The sequence below is a fragment of the Paramormyrops kingsleyae genome, chromosome 20, assembly GCF_048594095.1.
Source record: "Paramormyrops kingsleyae isolate MSU_618 chromosome 20, PKINGS_0.4, whole genome shotgun sequence".
Lineage (NCBI taxonomy): Eukaryota > Metazoa > Chordata > Actinopteri > Osteoglossiformes > Mormyridae > Paramormyrops > Paramormyrops kingsleyae.
This window is the reverse complement of record NC_132816.1, coordinates 19,549,266-19,567,489: the sequence shown is the minus strand read 5'-3', so window position 1 is coordinate 19,567,489 and position 18,224 is coordinate 19,549,266. Positions and strand designations below refer to the sequence as shown.

At 52.1% G+C, this 18,224-nt stretch overlaps 1 protein-coding gene across 3 annotated transcripts; it reads right to left on the bottom strand.

Annotated features, from left to right (window-relative positions):
• Positions 1–27: 27 nt before the first annotated feature.
• Positions 28–18,037, bottom strand: zfyve27 (zinc finger, FYVE domain containing 27). 3 transcript variants are annotated; one of them, XM_072703467.1, is made up of 12 exons: positions 17,832–18,034; positions 16,594–16,863; positions 15,437–15,507; positions 14,312–14,498; positions 13,138–13,233; positions 12,475–12,587; positions 10,445–10,566; positions 9,306–9,377; positions 7,899–8,043; positions 2,236–2,282; positions 2,038–2,119; positions 28–1,693 (listed from the first exon to the last, which is right to left on the bottom strand). In XM_072703467.1, exons 2-12 carry the CDS (start codon positions 16,842–16,844, stop codon positions 1,626–1,628), a joined length of 1,254 nt encoding a protein of 417 aa, XP_072559568.1. In that variant the 5' UTR covers positions 16,845–16,863; positions 17,832–18,034; the 3' UTR covers positions 28–1,625. The 3 variants fall into 3 exon arrangements, with proteins under 3 accessions (XP_072559568.1, XP_072559569.1, XP_072559570.1); XM_072703468.1 differs by having other exon boundaries at positions 16,594–16,821; XM_072703469.1 differs by lacking the exons at positions 28–1,693; positions 2,038–2,119; positions 2,236–2,282 and adding an exon at positions 3,875–5,872 and having other exon boundaries at positions 17,832–18,037.
• Positions 18,038–18,224: the final 187 nt, after the last annotated feature.

Here is an 18,224-nt window from a genome sequence, read left to right as displayed (position 1 = left end):
ATACATATTAAAGATGCAAAGAATGAATTTATTTACACTGCAATTAGCATTTATTTTCAGGAATTTAAACATAACAGGTATGTCATCTGCCAGTCAAAATATACAGAAACAACTGAATTTACACACCCAGGATAATGCTATGAGTACAATATGGGTACAGTACAGTACGATGCAGGTTCAGTACAGTACGATGCAGGTACAGTACAGTACGATGCAGGTACAGTACAGTACGATGCAGGTTCAGTACGATGTGGATACAGTAAGAAAAATTCGCAAGTCTGCATAAGATCTTCAAACAGCAGGAACTAAAACCACATTAGACACTGATTGCTTTTTGTTGCTGAAATAAAGACAGTTTAATGAGAACATCTGGAATGCTATTCGGTAATCACTCAACACTTTTGAAAAAAAAGAAAAAAAGCAGCGTCTTAAAATCCTGCTCAAGTCTCAGTTCAAAAGCTACACGAGGGTCAACGTTGGCTAATTGTCTTAATTAGTAACAGAAGGCCTCGTGTCCTTATGGAATCTGACTCACGTAACATAATCAAGCGGCCTTTCAGGTCTGGAGGGACGGATGATGGGTACAAAGCTTTGATTATCTGGAAATACGGGACTGAAACATGTTCCGTTCAGAGTCCCATGAGGTCGGCTGAGAGTCACAGTAGGTATATACAGCTATATACGGCCATCTTCATCTCGCCTCCATTCATCAGAACCCAACCTGGCACCAACAACCAGCCAGCGGCTCGGCCAAAGGACACAGCCAGTAAGACAAGGCAAGAGGACCCAGAACACGAGGACCCGGAACCATCTCAGAACCGGCCCGCTTAGCGAAGCTTAACCAGCAAACTTTGCACGCAGGGATCCGGTCTGGGTGAACTCAGGCAGAGTTACCTCATCGTAACATCGTAACCGTAGCAACACACACAGCGACAATGATAACCCAGCCTGGAATTCTGGCGCGGTGCCTTTGCCCATGTCCAGGCAGGAAGGCCCAGGCATACGGAACACAGAGCTCCGTTCCCGTCCGCTGGAGAACCCTTCCGATGGGGTTCGCGATCAGGGCAGCAGCTTGTCACCACCACCAATGGCCGAGAGCCTGACCGACTCGGAGAACGCGGCTCAGCTGGACCCCCGGAACAGGCTCACACATCCACCTAGATATTTTTAAATCACCTTTGCTGTCATACTTCCATATTATGTTTTCATTCCACCCACCAACGCCAGCCCTGGTCCTGTCATCGGACACTGACGGTCACATGATAATGCTGGGGTCACATGGTTGGCGGGGGGGGGGGGGCAGAGCCGCACTCAGGGCTACAAAATGGGACAAGAGACGGCCAAACAGAAACTAAAGGAAAACAAACATGCTTGCTCCTGCATCCAAGGTCACACGAACTGTCACACTTCATGTGGATAAGGGGGGGGGGGGGGGGGCACATGCTAAACATGTGCATCTCCCCTCACAGGCAAATAAGTGTTCATGTTGCCAGCACTACAGTAAAGACCCCCCCCCCCCCTTTGATAGACTGCGGTGGGGGTAGGGCAGAAAAATAACAATAATAAAGAGAAGGAAGCGGATCCTGCAGCGTCCGCGTTCAGGGTCGTGGTAGCAGAGCGGTTACTCAGTCTTTGGTGAGGATGCTGTTACAGCTCCCGCAGACAAACACAGACTCTTTCAGGGCTTCTGGGGCTGAAGATGTGGAGGGGGGGGGGGGGGAGACAGGGTGGGGGGTTGGAATCAGAAGCTGGGCGATCACTTACAGCAGTGTTTCCCAACCCAGTCCTCGGGGAACCCCCGGACAGTCCACATTTTTGCTCCCTCCCAGCTCCCAGCCAATCAGGAACACCGAATACCTGGTACAGGTGCACTGGGAGCTGAGAGGAAGCAAAAACGTGGACTGGCCGGGGTTCCCCGAGGACTGGGTTGGGAAATACTGACTTAGAGGACACACTGAACCCCCACTTCCTCAGATAGTATAAACCAATTGTTTTTGCCAAACAGTAATGCCCCCTAGTGGATACCGCCAGCCTCACCTGTTGCGCCCATGGTGGACTTTAGGACTTTGAAGGAGCAGCAGCGAGAACAGAAGCTGTTTCCACAGCTGCTGCAGTTCCTCTGGAGAAGGACAGAGAGAGAGTGAGACCATGGCGGAGAACCACAGGAAGATGGACGGACACCCAAGGGGGCCTGCAAAGAAATATGGCTGCCAGAGAAGGATGTGCAAGACTCACCCTCTTCTTCAGCACGGAGAAAACTGCGTTGCAACTGGAACAGTTACCTGGGCAGGAGAAAGACATCCATCATTGTTAGGTTAGGACTGTGTTTCCTAACCCGGTCCTCGGGAACCTACAGATGGTCCACGTTTTTGCTCCCTCCCAGCTGCATACTGGAAGCAAAAATGTGGGCTGTCCAGCAGAGAGCTGGGATGGAGCAAAAACATGGACCATCTGTAGATCCAGGTTGGGAAACACTGCATCAGACGGCAGGGAGGCGACAGCGGTGACATCCCAGCCTTACGAGGCGCGTCCGGTTTGCGTGCTGAACGTTACCAAACCCCTGTCAGGAATCTGTCGAGCAACAGCGGGGTCAAATGCGGGCCAGTCTCCTCAAGGAAAGAGCAGAACTGCTCTGTTGCCAGCAGGTCAAGGTCACCACACGAATGCGATGCAGATTCTGGGCCTTGATTTACCGTCACCCTTGCAGGGTGGGCGTCTGGGGGGGCCCCCATTCCAATGGTTTTCCAAGACCACCCCCCTTCCCTTGCCAAAGCAAGCCACAGGTCTCTGAAATCCAGCACGGCGTTCCCCGGGATCCAGGTCTGTGACTCACAGAGCAAACTGGGTGGGGGATTCGGGAGAAAGTGGGTTTAGGAGGGGCTTCCACAGCGGGCCAACAGCACTCCGACCACAACCCTGCCCCTCCCCCCCCGTCGGTCCCCCCCCCCAAACCCCAGTGCTGATGGCCAACGCGGCACCAGCCCAAGCTACCTTCGGTGGGCCCGCCCTGCGCTCTGAACTCTAGCGAGAGGACAAATGCGACAATGAGAATGTCTCCCGCCGTGATTCTGGGTGGCTTCGGCAGTTACGATGAGGACAATAGACGCTAACTCTCAGGACGAGGGCCGATAAGCCAGATACGCCATACAGAGAGGGCCGATGATGCCAATCCACCTCTGCAGCTAAAAGGTCATGTGTTAAAATGTGGACACTGGCATAAAACACGTACCGGCTCCCTCCCAGCCCAGCGGGTGCCCAAACTGCTCTCCAGCATGTCAGTTTTTTTTGGTCTTACCACCTTTTTTTGAAACAATGAATCATCCCCGTGTCGCCCTGCTGACAGCCCCCCCCCCAGCCTCATTGGTCGGCTGCCTCAGACCCGTTGTGATTTTTTATTTTTTTGGTTCCAACCAGTGAGGAAAAGGTGAGATAATGGAGCGGGCAGCTGAGAGAGGACTTTATCACACTGACAGTCACACACACTTATTAACCCCGGGTGTGTGTACCTAGGATTGTGTGTGTGTGTGTGTGTGTGTGTGAGCATTGCTGGAGAGTTCGAGAATTCCATAAAAACACATTAAAAAGTACTTTGTGTTCTGGGGGTTTCTCCACCTAAACACACAATGTCACAACGAGACCTTCAGAGGGCCCTCTAATCAACTGAAAGCTGGCTGACATCTCAGAGAGGGCAAAGCTTAATGTGGACAGATAAGCCTGAGACACGGGGTCTGTCCATAAGGATAAGACGTGTCGTTTACAGATGGATAAAACGGGTACACAAAGAGTTAAATATTTGAAACAATGTGTGTAGAATGACTGACAATCGTGATGGTTCCAGAGTCAGCACCCCCCCCCCCCCCCCCCTTCCCGGTGGTACAGTAGATAAACGTTGGTTTGTTCAAGGCTCAGGGGACAGTGGGAATTACAGCTTGGCAGCTATGAAATCACTGGCTGCGACACAGCAACTAGTGGGGAAAAGGTGCTTGAGTGAAAAGAAATGTGATTCTGGCAAGAAGACTGGAGAAAGGTTCGAACCCAACAGCTGGACGCCTCGTTTAGAGATCACAAACGAGCAATAGAGTAAATGAGGCTGGGGAGAGATTCCCCCTAAGCAGACACTCGGAAGCGAGCAGGATTTGGGACGTGAGGGCCGGACTATTCCAGTATTCCCCGCAAAGAGGGCATGCTCTGTCAGTCTCTGCTTAATGCTGAAGTGGTTTTTCATACTCTGGTGCTTTACTAACCCTGGCAGGGGAATCTGCTGGATCGGACGGAGGTGTAATGAGTGCACAACATCATCGCCGTCTCAAAGGGCCCCGAGTCCTGAAACAGGCAGATGATTCGCCGGGGCCGCGATCCAAGCAAAGCGCCGGACGGAAAGCTTTTATTGAAAATGACGTCTAAGTCCCTGGCCGTGTTTACGGTAAAATGCGCGGCGGACGCCGGGAAGCTGGCCCTCCAGGAAGGGCTCTAACAGCAATGTCCATGGAATGTGCAGGAAAAAGGTGCTATTTGGAAATCACAGCTTTGCAAAAGATCACGGTTTGTCACTAAACGTGTAAAGGGGAGTACAGACCACTCAGCAGAGGAACAAAAATCGCTGGACTCCAGGTGTTGTCCGGTCACGATCGGACAACAAACCGTAGAGCAGAAACGCATGTTTTCAAGCGTGTTCTGAGCAAGAGCTCCAAGCGTGTTCTCAGTGCATTCTGAGCATGTTCTGAGAGTGTTCCAAGCGTGTTCTCAGTGCATTCTGAGCATGTTCTGAGTGTTCCAAGCGTGTTCTCAGTGCATTCTGAGCGTGTTCCAAGCGTGTTCTCAGTGCATTCTGAGCATGTTCTGAGTGTTCCAAGCGTGTTCACAGTGCATTCTGAGCATGTTCTGAGAGTGTTCCAAGCGTGTTCACAGTGCATTCTGAGTATGTTCTGAGTGTTCCAAGCGTGTTCTCAGTGCATTCTGAGAATGTTCTGAGTGTTCCAAGCATGTTCTCAGTGCATTCTGAGCATGTTCTGAAAGTGTTCCAAGCGTGTTCTCAGTGCATTCTGAGCATGTTCTGAGTGTTCCAAGCATGTTCTCAGTACATTCTGAGCATGTTCTGAGTGTTCCAAGCATGTTCTCAGTGCATTCTGAGCATGTTCTGAGAGTGTTCCAAGCATGTTCTCAGTGCATTCTGAGCATGTTCTGAGTGTTCCAAGCGTGTTCTCAGTGCATTCTGAGCATGTTCTGAGTGTTCCAAGCATGTTCTCAGTGCATTCTGAGCCTGTTCCGAGAGTGTTCCAAGCGTGTTCTCAGTGCATTCTGAGCATGCTCTGAGTGTTCCAAGCGTGTTCTCAGTGCATTCTGAGCATGTTCTGAGTGTTCCAAGCGTGTTCTCAGTGCATTCTGAGCATGTTCTGAGTGTTCCAAGCATGTTCTCAGTGCATTCTGAGCCTGTTCCGAGAGTGTTCCAAGCGTGTTCTCAGTGCATTCTGAGCATGCTCTGAGTGTTCCAAGCGTGTTCTCAGTGCATTCTGAGCATGTTCTGAGTGTTCCAAGCATGTTCTCAGTGCATTCTGAGCATGTTCTGAGAGTGTTCCAAGCGTGTTCACAGTGCATTCTGAGTATGTTCTGAGTATGTTCCAAGTGTGTTTTCAGTGTGTTCTGAGCAATTCTCAGGCATATTGACCAAATGAATCCCTAGTACATTCCTGTCTGTGAAGTTCTCGGGGGGTGAGGGTGCTTCCTGTCTGTCACCGTAACTGGGAGACCCCTTCCTTGGCAGTGCCAGCTGCACCCCCCCGGAGACAGCCTCTCCTGTTCCTGCCACAAGGGGGTGCTGATCCTGTTCATCCTGCCTGTGGGTTCACTCTGGAGTGGCTTGGGGGTGGGGGTGCTGATAACAGACAAAGAGACACTTCCTCATTACTTTATAGCCTGGTAGGTAGACGTCCTTTCGAAGGATTTGCTGTTCAGAAAGACACTGCCCTACTCGCCCCCCCCGAGTGACTAATGACCCGGTAGCCGTAACCACTGACCCAGTGACAGTTTAACCACCTTCCCTTAGATAAACACAGGTGTTATCCGGGTGGCCAGCCTGCTCTTTGGGGGCCTCTCTCTGCGGTCAAATCGCTCTCCTGGGGCGGGCCCGACGTCTCAGCGGCTTAATCAGTCTGTGATATCGATCACATGAGGGCTCTGAGCCCCCGGGATTCCTGGATCAGGAGGGCGGTCCGTCACGCCCTCAGACCCCTCCTGACTCCCAAGGTCAATGCTGCGACTCGCTGGCGGAGTCCATCTGTCCATCGGCACGCTTCCCCTCTACTATCCCTAGGAACTAGTTCATTTCATTATGCCCTGAAAAAAAGAGAGCCCCCTACTGGCACAGCCGGTGGAACTACACCCTCCCCAGAAACCTGAAGATACTCCCTAAGCAATCACTGGGTGCTGAGCCATACAGAGTGAGAGACTGCGACCCAATCCCTTCCAGACTTCCAGGCAGGTGTCACTAAACTCCACACAGCCAAGAGTACAGGAGGGCGGGTCGCACTGGTTCCCAGTGAGCTGATCTGGCCCAGACCCTACTGACTTATCTGATGCCGGTGAGACGTGCTGGCTGGACCCCACTTGCTTTGCCTGTAATCTGCTGCTGTGATCTTTGCCTGCCTGTGAGAGTATGTTTCCATGGGAACCCCAAACCCCAGAACTGCGGTTTTCTTGAAGATGCGTCAGACTGCGCCACTGCTCTCTGCACCGAGCCATCGTGAGCACGCCATCCTAACCGCTCACCCAAAAGTGGGGTTTCTGCCACCATGATGGCGCCCCCTGCAGGCCTCTGTTGGTACTACCCCAAAACGCCACACCCTACTTAAAAAAATGCAGGGACGAAACAAACATCTCAACATCTGAGCCACACCCTGAGCCCCAGATGTCCCTGTCACCATCTGAAGTCGGCTACAGTGCCAGCCTTAGCGATGATGTCACCGGGGTGGGCCGTATCCCCGTCCCGTCACTCTACATGGAGTTTCTATTTATCACAAATAGAGAGATAGTGTTTCACCACAGCCAGAGCCACAACATCAAACATGGCGTGTGCAAAAAAACTCAGAAGTAATCAATCCGTGGGGGGGGGGGTTCTTACTCTCTACTGGGAGAATCTGACAGCACGGTCCCCAACACCCAGAGGACGGCTGACACGTCTGACAGAAGACGTGCCAAACGCAAGGAAGGGAGAGGTGGAAATTGGCACAGGTGTTCCAGCAGTAAGGCTGGACCATATCAACACTACAACACTGACCTCTGCTGGCCACTGTGAGTCAGTGCAGTACCCGGCCAGAGACCAGCCCCTGTGTTGGTCTGCACGCGCGTTCCAGTTCATTTCGAATCAGTGAATGACACTTATATTTCTCTCCTTGTGCAAAGGACACCCTCCTATTTTCCTAAAGTCGCCCACCAGCGTCTATGGGTGTTGTGGCCTCATTACGGAGGATCGATGACATTCCACGGTGGTCTGTGTGACCAGCAGGGCGTGACCTGCTCGTCAGGGCGTCGTCTGAGGCCTGACCCAACCATGGCTACGGGCCATGCCGTTTCCCCGCATGACCTTGCCTTTCATGGCTTTCCAATAAGGGAGCGGCTGGGGTTTCAGGTTTGGAAGAAACTCCGGAGGGTTTGATTTGGCGCCGATCAGGAACGGCCCGAGTCGTTGAAAAAGACTCCAGCAAGGGTCAGGACTATAGCAATTTGAGCCATCTCAAGATAGCGTGTTCCACTTAATAACAAATGACTGCGGATCTGAACACTGGCAGCACAAGGCATTAGTCTCTGTGGGATTCAGCCTGACAATGCCAACATGCCTGGGGGGTGGGGCATGGGGGCGGGGCCAGTGTCAGTGGGCGGGGCCAGAGACTAAGCACACCTACCAGCATTGTTGGCGCCGCTGTTGAGCTTGCGCAGCCTCTCTGTCAGCTTGGACACCTTGCTGCGGATGGGCTCATTCCGGCTGAGGAGGCCGTTGTCCGACGTGGAGTCGTATTCCGGAGCCCCTGCAGGCACGTCGTCGTCCTCCTGTCATGGGGTGCGGGGTGGGTCAGCGGATGGAAGGATGACCCCAGCCCTTAACGGCAACCCCCCCCCCCCAAGTCAAACAGAAATACAGTGCCCCCTAGAGGACACTTACCGGTGGGGCCTCCTTGGACAGCAGAGTGGAACAAAGGCAGGCAGTTCATAAACAATGAATTACTGTACATCCTTAGTCAGCAATGCCCCACAATGTTACCAAGACAGCCTATCCAGACCACACAGCGGATAGGTTTAATTAACTCAGGATTCAGTAAACCACACAGGGAGGGGCTTAATGTGGTCGTCCATTATCGTCACAGGGAACTGCTATTATTCCGATAATCCAGCAAAACACCTCTTAAAACATCTTAAAAATTAACTGAAATGCACCAGTTAAACTGCATGTTTCTTGGGATTACAGATTTAATACTTAGACAAGCTTTAAATATCAATACCTACATACTTTATCAAAATTGACTTTTCACATCTGGCACGATTTAAATCGATGACATCTTTCTATGGAAGTGTTCCCTAATCCGGTCCTCGGGGACCCACAGTCAATCCACATTTTTGCTCCCTCCCAGCCAGACATTTTTGCTCCCTCCCAGCGAATCCAGGAGCTGGAAGGGAGCAAAAATGAGGACTGGGTTGGGGAACAATGCTATGGTATAAGAGCAGACTTAACCTTTTTCCATCACTAAAGCGAGAGGCCAGAGACGGGCGAATACAACAGCTACGTCTGCATCAGCGTGTCCCACAGCACGGCCTTCCTAATACCGCACCGTCTGCTTCCTCTCACGTGCAACTCCACACCCAATGTGAGCTACGTCTGCATCAGCGGGTCCCACAGCACGGCCTTCCTAATACCGCACCGTCTGCTTCCTCTCACGTGCAACTCCACACCCAATGTGTTATCGAGCATCAAACAGCAGCAACCAACATCCAACTTACCGCAAGGGAGGCCGGTGACTCCTTCGTGAGCAAGATGGTGAAGACAGAGAGGTTAAGGTAAGAGCAAAAATCTCTGGGCCTTAATCTACCCACGTGGCATGGAGACGCCAGCCCTGGAAGAGGGCCGGCCACAGAGAACCCGTCCACACCCTGCTAAGCACCCCCAATGGCCCTCAAAATACGATTCTGCAGCTAAAACCAAACCGCAGACGGCTTGGGAATTTGCTTCTTTATTAAAATGAGAGATTGCTCTCCTCCTGGCAAATGTGGTTCCACAAACTGACAATTCGAGTCAGAAGGGGGTAAGGGGACTTTACCTCTATGGCGTCTTTGAAGTCGTCATCAGGCTCCGCCTCCTCAGCCTCCTCGACGCTTCCTGGGGAGAAGTCCTGAGGAGCGGAGAGAGATGGGAGCTCACCTCACATGCTGGGTCCCTCTATGCGCAATTCCACACACAGCCACCAGGGGTCTCCCTCTCACGCACCCCCACCCCAAAGAAGCAGATTCACAGGTGGGGTGCTTAAGGGGGGGGGGGGGGGGGGCTAACCTCTGTCCAAGAGTCAGCTACCCCATAGGTTACTATGGTTACAGGGGAGTTTCCCTCTCCTCCCCCGCAGAAACTTGAACGGAACATTAGTTCCCAAAAAAACACTTTAAAAATGTATTACATGATTTTTTAATGCATTTTACCAGGCGTTTTAATGAGCTAATATTTCACAGTCCCCCAGCTTGAACCGCTCTGAGCTAATCGACTCTTCCTGCCAAGTGGCACTCGTGAGCCTGCAGGGGGCGCACCTGTGCCGCGAACTCGCCAAACCAAGGCGGTCATGTGACCGGCCGTGTCCGCCAGCGCCAGAGGAATGTTCCGGGCCCGATCGGAAGGTGGCGGTGGGGGGTTTCCGATCCCAGTGAAGAGATCTCCCGTTTCACACCATAAATCAGGGGGCAGAGGGAGCCAATTTAAACAGAAATGATTCATTGGGGGGGGGGCTGACGGATGCTGGAGGCTCCGGGGCCGAAGAAAAATGCCGCTGAAAGGTGAAAGAAAACACGAGGCAGGAGACGGCAGGCCGCCCCCAGGCCGCTCGCTCACTCCCCCTTCCTCTTGGCACATCCCATTGCACCAGCACCCCCTTCTGGGGTCCGCCGGCATTGCAATCCCTCCCCCACAGGACCGGAGCCTGAGCCACACTAACGCTTGGGGTGGAGGGGGGTTCCCTGCTTAGTTAGACGCGAAGTGACACGACTCAAAGCCCATTCGTAGATTCCCCCTAAATGGAGATCAGTAAGGATTCCAGGGGCCTTCATCCATTTTAAAACCATAACACCACCAGTAAGGATGCTAGCAGGGGGACATGCGCACGTAACACAGCCTCTTGGCATTAAGTTACAGACAGAGACATTTAGACAGTGAGGAATCAGCCCCACGGCGCCCCCTGCTGGTGCTGACGCTCACCTCCATGCTGTTGGGTGTCGGGGTGTGGTCCCCCAAGCCCGGCTGCTCCGGCTCGGGGCTCTCAGCCTCCTCGGCCGGCTTCAGGCAGCCCTGCTGCAGCAGGTCCCTCTTTTCCAGGATGACTGGGGGAGGGCAGGGGGTCAGATTTCATTAAATGATGACTGACAGTTACAGTTAGAATAGAATAACGATTCTGCCTTACTCTCCATGAGACACACAGACACATATAGAGATGAGAGCAAGCGTGGGGGTCCGCCAGTGTGCAGGACCCCTGGGGGGTTAAGGGCCTTAATCAGGGGCCCAACAGCGGCATCAATCTGCAGGCCCCGGGACTCAAACCAGCAACCTTCTGACGACAAGCACAGAATCCTACCCCGCTGAGCCATACAGCGCCCCCTGAGTCTGACATGATACTCTCCTGGTTCCCGATAGCCAGATTCATCCCTCATAGTCATGAGAGCTGCCAGAACCCAGCAATGCCCCAGTGAGTCACTCAGGTGCACAAGCGTGACAAAATAATAGTCCATAATGATTTCCTTAACGCCACCTGCAATAGCACAATAAGTAATAAGAAATGCAGGTACAGCAGATTTTAGCACTAAAGCAGCATCCTCTGTGTCTTTGGGGAGTTACTCTGAAAGCGGGCAGGGAGGAGACAGATGCCTCTAACTGCTTCATCGCACCGGCTGACGTCACAAGCTGCCGCTCTGCTCAGACGGCCTCCAATTCCCAGTCAGAAAACTCCACAATTACTCTGCGCTGTCGGGACACATCAGCAGGACAACTGCTGTGTGATCTATGTTAAAGGGAAAAAGGCAGAGTTACAGAAGACAGGTCTTCTGCTGGAGGGATATTTACGGCTCGGGAGAAACAAGGGGGGGGTGCGGGGGAACAGCCACAGTTGGAGCGGGGGCTGACCTCCACAGGATATGGCTCGCATCCCACTCGCCGCCCCCCGCACCCCGAATCGCCCCCCGGAGCCAAGAGCAGCGGGGATGCTGGGATTGCATCGATCTGCTGAGGCAGTACGCACAGGGAATGCAGCCATGAGTGCGTGGGAATGCGAGGACCCCGCAGGGCTGTCCACCGCGTGCCGGGTACCGGAGTCATTTTGTCAGGGGCCGGGGGGCCGCCTGCACAGTCAGTTCAAGAAGCAACCGGGACCTAAGGGCCACAGGGAGACCACTCTGCTGGTGCTATCAGCCACTGGCCCGGCCGCAGGGCGTCAGGCCGCAGGGGGTCAGGCCGCAGGGGGTCAGGCCGCAGGGGGTCAGGCCGCAGGGGGTCAGGCCGCAGGGGGTCAGGCTGCGCCCGGCCGGGGTCCCTTTGACCCTCAGTAATGATCGCCGTGTTGTAGTTTTGCAAATGACTTCAGCCTCGACTTGTGAAGCGTTTCAGCAAACCTCCACGAAAGCCTGAGTCGGTGGTGGGGGCCTGGTTACCACGCCAACATGACTGAGAAGCAATGCTTTCATTAATCATTTCGAGACCCTACAGATACACAGACCGGCTAATAAATACATAAAAAAAAAAAACAGACTCGTAAATCAGACAGGAAAAAAAGAAAAACTCTATACATCCCCCTAGTGGCCAAATAGGCAAAGTGAATAGCTGAGTTTTATCATGTAGTGCTGGACACGTTCCTAGTATCAAGGAGACTGAAGCCACAACTGGGACAGAATTAACTCCACGGGCATTTTCAGGTAAAATCTGTGCTGCTAGCTGGCAAAGGGGCCCGATCAGTAAATTATTCACACCTGTAAACGCCAAGGCATTTTCCTTTCTGTCCAACCTGAGACTTTAATTAATTAACAGGGATTTGTTCTGCATGTCTAGGGAGACATTGATAAATTCCTTACACCCTCTGGGGGTCTCGCAGTTCAGCTGTACACACCAATGCAAACATCAGTTATATAAATACAATTATGGATGAAAAATTACCCTAAAATCCTCCATCCCATGAGCGCTAGCTCGGCATCCACGCCAACCACCCGCGCGCAGAATGCCTCCATCCGACAAACATCACTCACCTCGCCGAAAGTCCCTGTTCCACAGGAAGAGGGCGCTGTTGACGACGACCAGCGTCCAGCCCGTGGGGGCGGTGTAGAGCAGGCAGAGCAGGACCAGCAGGCTGCCGTAGAACCTGCAGGGGGAGCAGCGCAGAAACTCAGGTAACTATCTAGTCACTCAGCAATTACAAAATGACACTTTGATGTCCGCAGTGACATCGTGTTTTCCACCAGTCAAGTCACGCATTTGAGGTTCGGGCCCTCTGTTGGCCACAAATAGTCACTGCACAAAATATTAAACAAGAGAAGCAGCATGTTTTGCCTTCCAGCTAACTAGCTATGATATTCTGAGTGCACTATCTAGCTGTTTAATTTGTTTTTGAAACATCTGAAGTGGGGGCCCAGAAACAAGCTCAGAATATCATTAAATGTTTATCACTACTGAGGTGCTTTTGGCTGAAAATCAATCATCTAAATTTCCATAATTTTTTATTGTTTCCAAGCAATAGGACTTAATAAGACTTTAACTGGTTGTTCATGGGACTTGAACCAACAACCTTCAGGTTTTCGAGTCACATAAGGTAAGTGTTTGAAATCGATTCGGAATCGGCACCCGGGTGCCTGAAAGGCGGTTACCCCGGTAACAGAGCCGCCCCCCACGGCAGTCGCAGGGGCAGTACTCACATGGACGAAGCGATGTGACTCTCCCAGTACAGCACCTTGTACACGGACTCGGCCGACAGGCATGTCTGCGTCAGGATGTCGTCCAGCTGCTTCAGCCTGCGTCGGCGATGGGGGACGGCATCAGGATCTGACCTTTGACCTGTGCTGGGCACCACACCCCCTACCTGCCCCTTAATCTCCTTAATCTCGCCGTCACGTGTAAAAGGGCTTGCGTGAACAGGAACCACGGACAGCAGCATGCAAATCACGCCTGTGTACTACGACTCCGTTACAGGGCAGGATGGAGACTAATGTCTGAGAATTTCACCCTGGAATCAACAAAGTTTTTATCTTTTATCTTATCCTATCTGATCCAATCTTATCTTATCCTCTCCTAATCTCGATGTTAGCCATGACAATAGCAGCTATGTCTCCTCAGGAAGTTACAAATTCCTACATATATCATTTCAAGTTTTGATTCTAAATGGCTCTGTCTGTAACAGCTAACAGCCTCCCTCCAAGGTCTAACAGCAGTGGCTGGTCGGATTTGCCCTGCAGCCAGCTGCTAACGTGCCGGGTTTCCTGCAGGCACCGCGCTCCTCCTGGCTCCTCCTCACGATGGGAAACCACCTCCCTCTCACTTTGCCAGCCATTTGTTTTTAAGTTCTCTAAGCCGATGTGAGTGTCTGTGTGTCTGTGTCTGTGTCTGAGTGTCTGTGTGTGTGTGTCTGTGTCTGTGTGTGTCTGAGTGTCTGTGGTCCTGAATCTGCCTCAGCACCGGACAGCCTTGCTGGGTGTTCATGTTTCTCTCTCTTCCCCCTGTTCATATCTCTCTCACTCCCTCTCATTCCCCCATTCCTCTCTTCCCCATTTGTCTCTCTCTCGCTCCCTCTCTCCCTCTCTCCCTCTCTCCCCCGTTCCTCTGTTCCCTTCTCTCCCTGTTAATTTCTTTCTCTCTCTCACTCCGCCTGTTCCCCTATCTTTCTCTCGATCCCTCACTCTTCTCCCATTCTTCTCTTTCCTTCTCTCTTGGCACCCTGACCATAAGCTGTTGCCTCCAGCCCTTCCCTGCTGCTCTAACAATGCCTGGGGGGTCCTCCTTCCCCGGTGGGCTGTCTCTCTCCAGGTTCACCGCACTCCTCAGACTCTACCTGACCCCCTCCCACCCCCCTGCCCCCCCTGCCCAGACACTCACAGCCCCTTGACCTCCAGCAGCGCCTCCTGCCGGCTCAGCCGCACGGTCTGCAGGTCGCGCCGCTGCACGGCATGATGCTGCTTCCGCCGCAGGGCCGTCTCGCTGGCCGAGCCCCGCCTGCACTCCCGGAAGTAGCCCAGAGCCGCGGGGGTGGAGATGCCCAGCAGGCAGAGGGAGAACCAGGCCACTGGGAAGGGAGACGGGGACACCTGGTCAGCCACACACTCAGCAGCTCTGAAGCAAAACCAGCAGACACTCTACCAGGCAGCAGACACTCTACCAGGCAGCAGACACTCTACCAGGCAGCAGACACTCTACCAGGCAGCAGACACTCTACCAGGCAGCAGACACTCTACCAGGCAGCAGACACTCTACCAGGCAGCAGACACTCTACCAGGCAGCAGATACTCTACCAGGCAGCAGATACTCTACCAGGCAGCAGACACTCTACCAGGCAGCAGACACTCTACCAGGCAGCAGACACTCTACCAGGCAGCAGATACTCTACCAGGCAGCAGATATTCTACCAGGCAGCAGATACTCTACCAGGCAGCAGACACTCTACCAGGCAGCAGACACTCTACCAGGCAGCAGACACTCTACCAGGCAGCAGACACTCTACCAGGCAGCAGACACTCTACCAGGCAGCAGACACTCTACCAGGCAGCAGACACTCTACCAGGCAGCAGATACTCTACCAGGCAGCAGACACTCTACCAGGCAGCAGATATTCTACCAGGCAGCAGACACTCTACCAGGCAGCAGACACTCTACCAGGCAGCAGATACTCTACCAGGCAGCAGATACTCTACCAGGCAGCAGATACTCTACCAGGCAGCAGACACTCTACCAGGCAGCAGATACTCTACCAGGCAGCAGATACTCTACCAGGCAGCAGATACTCTACCAGGCAGCAGATACTCTACCAGGCAGCAGATACTCTACCAGGCATGCTTAAAGGGGCTGCTAAGCATTACGAGAGAAATAGCTGCAAATCAGCAAAGCCACAAAACACAAGAACAACATCTATCTATCTGCCCATCCTTCCATCCATCCATCCTTCCCTGAGCTGCCCCTGGGGCATAGGGTTTGGCCCCATCCTCGCCTTGGGAAGAGCATCCTCACCTTCGTTGAGCGTCAGGAAGAGGACGTTGAGGACAACACAGCAGAAGAGAGAGCAGAGCGGCATCCTCCACCTGGGGGGGTCAACAAGGCAAGGGGGGGGGGGGTCAACAAGGCAAGGGGACTAAGGGTGTACTCACTCCAGGCAACCTGTACCATGCCCAAGCACATCTGACCCCCACAGTCCAGTTCTGTACCATGCCTGAGCTGCGACACAGTTAGCTGGACTCAGGCACGGTACGCATGTGGTGTGATCGCTAACTGTGGCCAAGCACGGAACACAGTCATGACATCAATGACGCAATTCGCACAGGCATGTGCACATGTACACTATACAAGAACTGCACCTGGATGGAACGGATTGGGTAGGTTGTACAGATTTACAGACATGGTGGCAAAGAGATCACTTTGGTCTATGGCAGAGGTGCAGTGTTTGCCGGAAATGTAGACTGATGACAGTATCCAGAAACAACTGGATGCAACTCACAAAGACTCTGAGATATTGGTAAAATACAGAATTACCTGTATATGTGCAGCACGATCAAGTGAAATTCACTGCGTTACAAACTTGACAAATCTACAAGAGGCCCATGTGTCATCGCACCCAAAACGACTCAAATAAGCCACAAAATAAGGACATTAATCATGAATTCCATTCTGTGTGCGATCCACGTTTTTGCTCCCTCCCAGCCAATCAGGAACACCGAATATATGGTATAGGTGGGCTGGGAGCTGACAGGAAGCAAAAACATGGACTGTCTGGGATTCCCCCAGGACTGGGTTGGGAAACACTGGTCTAACTGAAGGCAATCGGCCATCACTGCTAGCCACCATCAGAAACGTCGCAACAACTTAATAATGCTGGAAGAACCATAGAGATAAAGTTGGAGGTGGGACATCCTAGACCAACAGGAACTTTAGACATCAGTCAGGTCTTCAAGGAGGAATCACTGATGAGAGAACGACCCCCATCCGTAGCCACTGAATGTAAATTTTACCCATACAAGTTTTCTATCAGCAGTCAGGGACCACTGTGTCTTATCTGAGAAAAGACAACAGCCGCTATCAGAGAAGTACACCATCACCAGTGAGTGACCATCCACTGTTCCTCACTACTTTTCAGAAACACCAGGTGTATTTTCATGCTGACACACACTCACCCCAAGAGGAACTTCACCAGCTCCATGACGTCGTTCACTGGCTCCAGGAAGATCACCATGCGCTTGAAGGAGACGACCATGTTCAGGAGGTCGAAGGTCAGGGGCTTGGGGCTACTGAGGTCAGACACCTCGACGGTACCCGCATCCCTGGGAGAGAGCTGACTGGGGTCGACCCGATCTCCACCGTTCGACAGGCCCTCCGGAGATGCCGTGACTCCAGCCTGCATCCTGCCGAACGCCACGGGTACCATACAGGTTAGAGCAGCCCGTCTGGAGTGTGGGAGGAGAAAATGCTCTCACAAGGATTTTCATTGGACAGACCCCCACAGACAGCGCGACCTGATAGGTCAATCGGCTTAGTTCATCCATCCATGAATCTTCCATAACTGCTTATCCAGTACACCTTTGCTGTGAACTATAAGCCGATATCGAGAAGCGCAGGGCTAGAAAACCCTGGACGTCAATGAATGGCAGGACATATACAAGCACAAGGAAGCACACTGAGGGTGACTCAGCAGTGCCACCTAACGGCACGTTTCTGTACTGCTACAGAAACTGGAGGCACTGTGTCTGCCTGAAGAAAACTCAGGCAGACACAGGAGAAGATACATTATCCACCCAGTACACTGCCAGAACTCCCACCCGCGCCCCCAGAGGTGTGTGGCGAGCGTGCCGCCCACCAGCTCACCATGTCACCCCCTGCTTAGTTAAGGACTGTTTCCTTCATAGGTTACTCCAGTTCAGAGGAAAACTGACACCTTGAGGTGCACTATATGTAAAGTTTGTATCTCAGTTATCGAGTAAAACTGTGGAATAACAAATCAGGTACAATGTCTGATACTGATTTACCCACACGCAAGTCCGGTGTCTCACATCTTTAAAGGGGTACACAGCATTACATCAATGCTTGTCATGGTGATGATGATGACTATTACAGATAAACCCTTTTAGGACTTATATTACTGAGTGCCATAAATAAAAGAAGTATATCAGATCTAAGTGACTTTGGTGTGATATTTTTTCACTTGGCTTACAGTTTTACTGACCACGAATTTTGCTAAAATTAATAATACGTCAATCTATTGTCAGCTAGTCTGTGTTTCACAGCGTAACATTAAATCAATACCATATTATCGTCGTACAATATTTTAAAATACCATTTCATTTCATACTTATGCCCGGTCGGTGCAGAAATTTGATAAATCTAACGAAACAGTTTGCAATCTAGACATTCTTACCCGTGTGATTGTGCTGCGCACCTCTCCTAACTCAGAAAAATCATCCAAGCTCACCCAAGATTGCCAATCTACCCTTCTGGTCTGTATCACCCCAAGACTCGGGGTAAATAAAGCCGTTGTTTGTGTTTGTGTGCTTCTCAGCCAGGAAGCTGACCAGCTTCACACAGCGACTTCCGCAAGAAAAGAGGCAGAGAAGTCGATAGGAGAGCGCAACGATCGAGAACACAGGTAATCAGGGCGATGGCAGAGCGCATCGATTCCAGAGCCGTGATTTCACTGCATCAGAGGAACAATAACTTGAAAAACCCAGTAATGTGTGTTAAACACAGACAACGCAGTAGATCGCATATTCATAATGACATCTAAGAATAACCCCTTCCCTATTACCCGTGG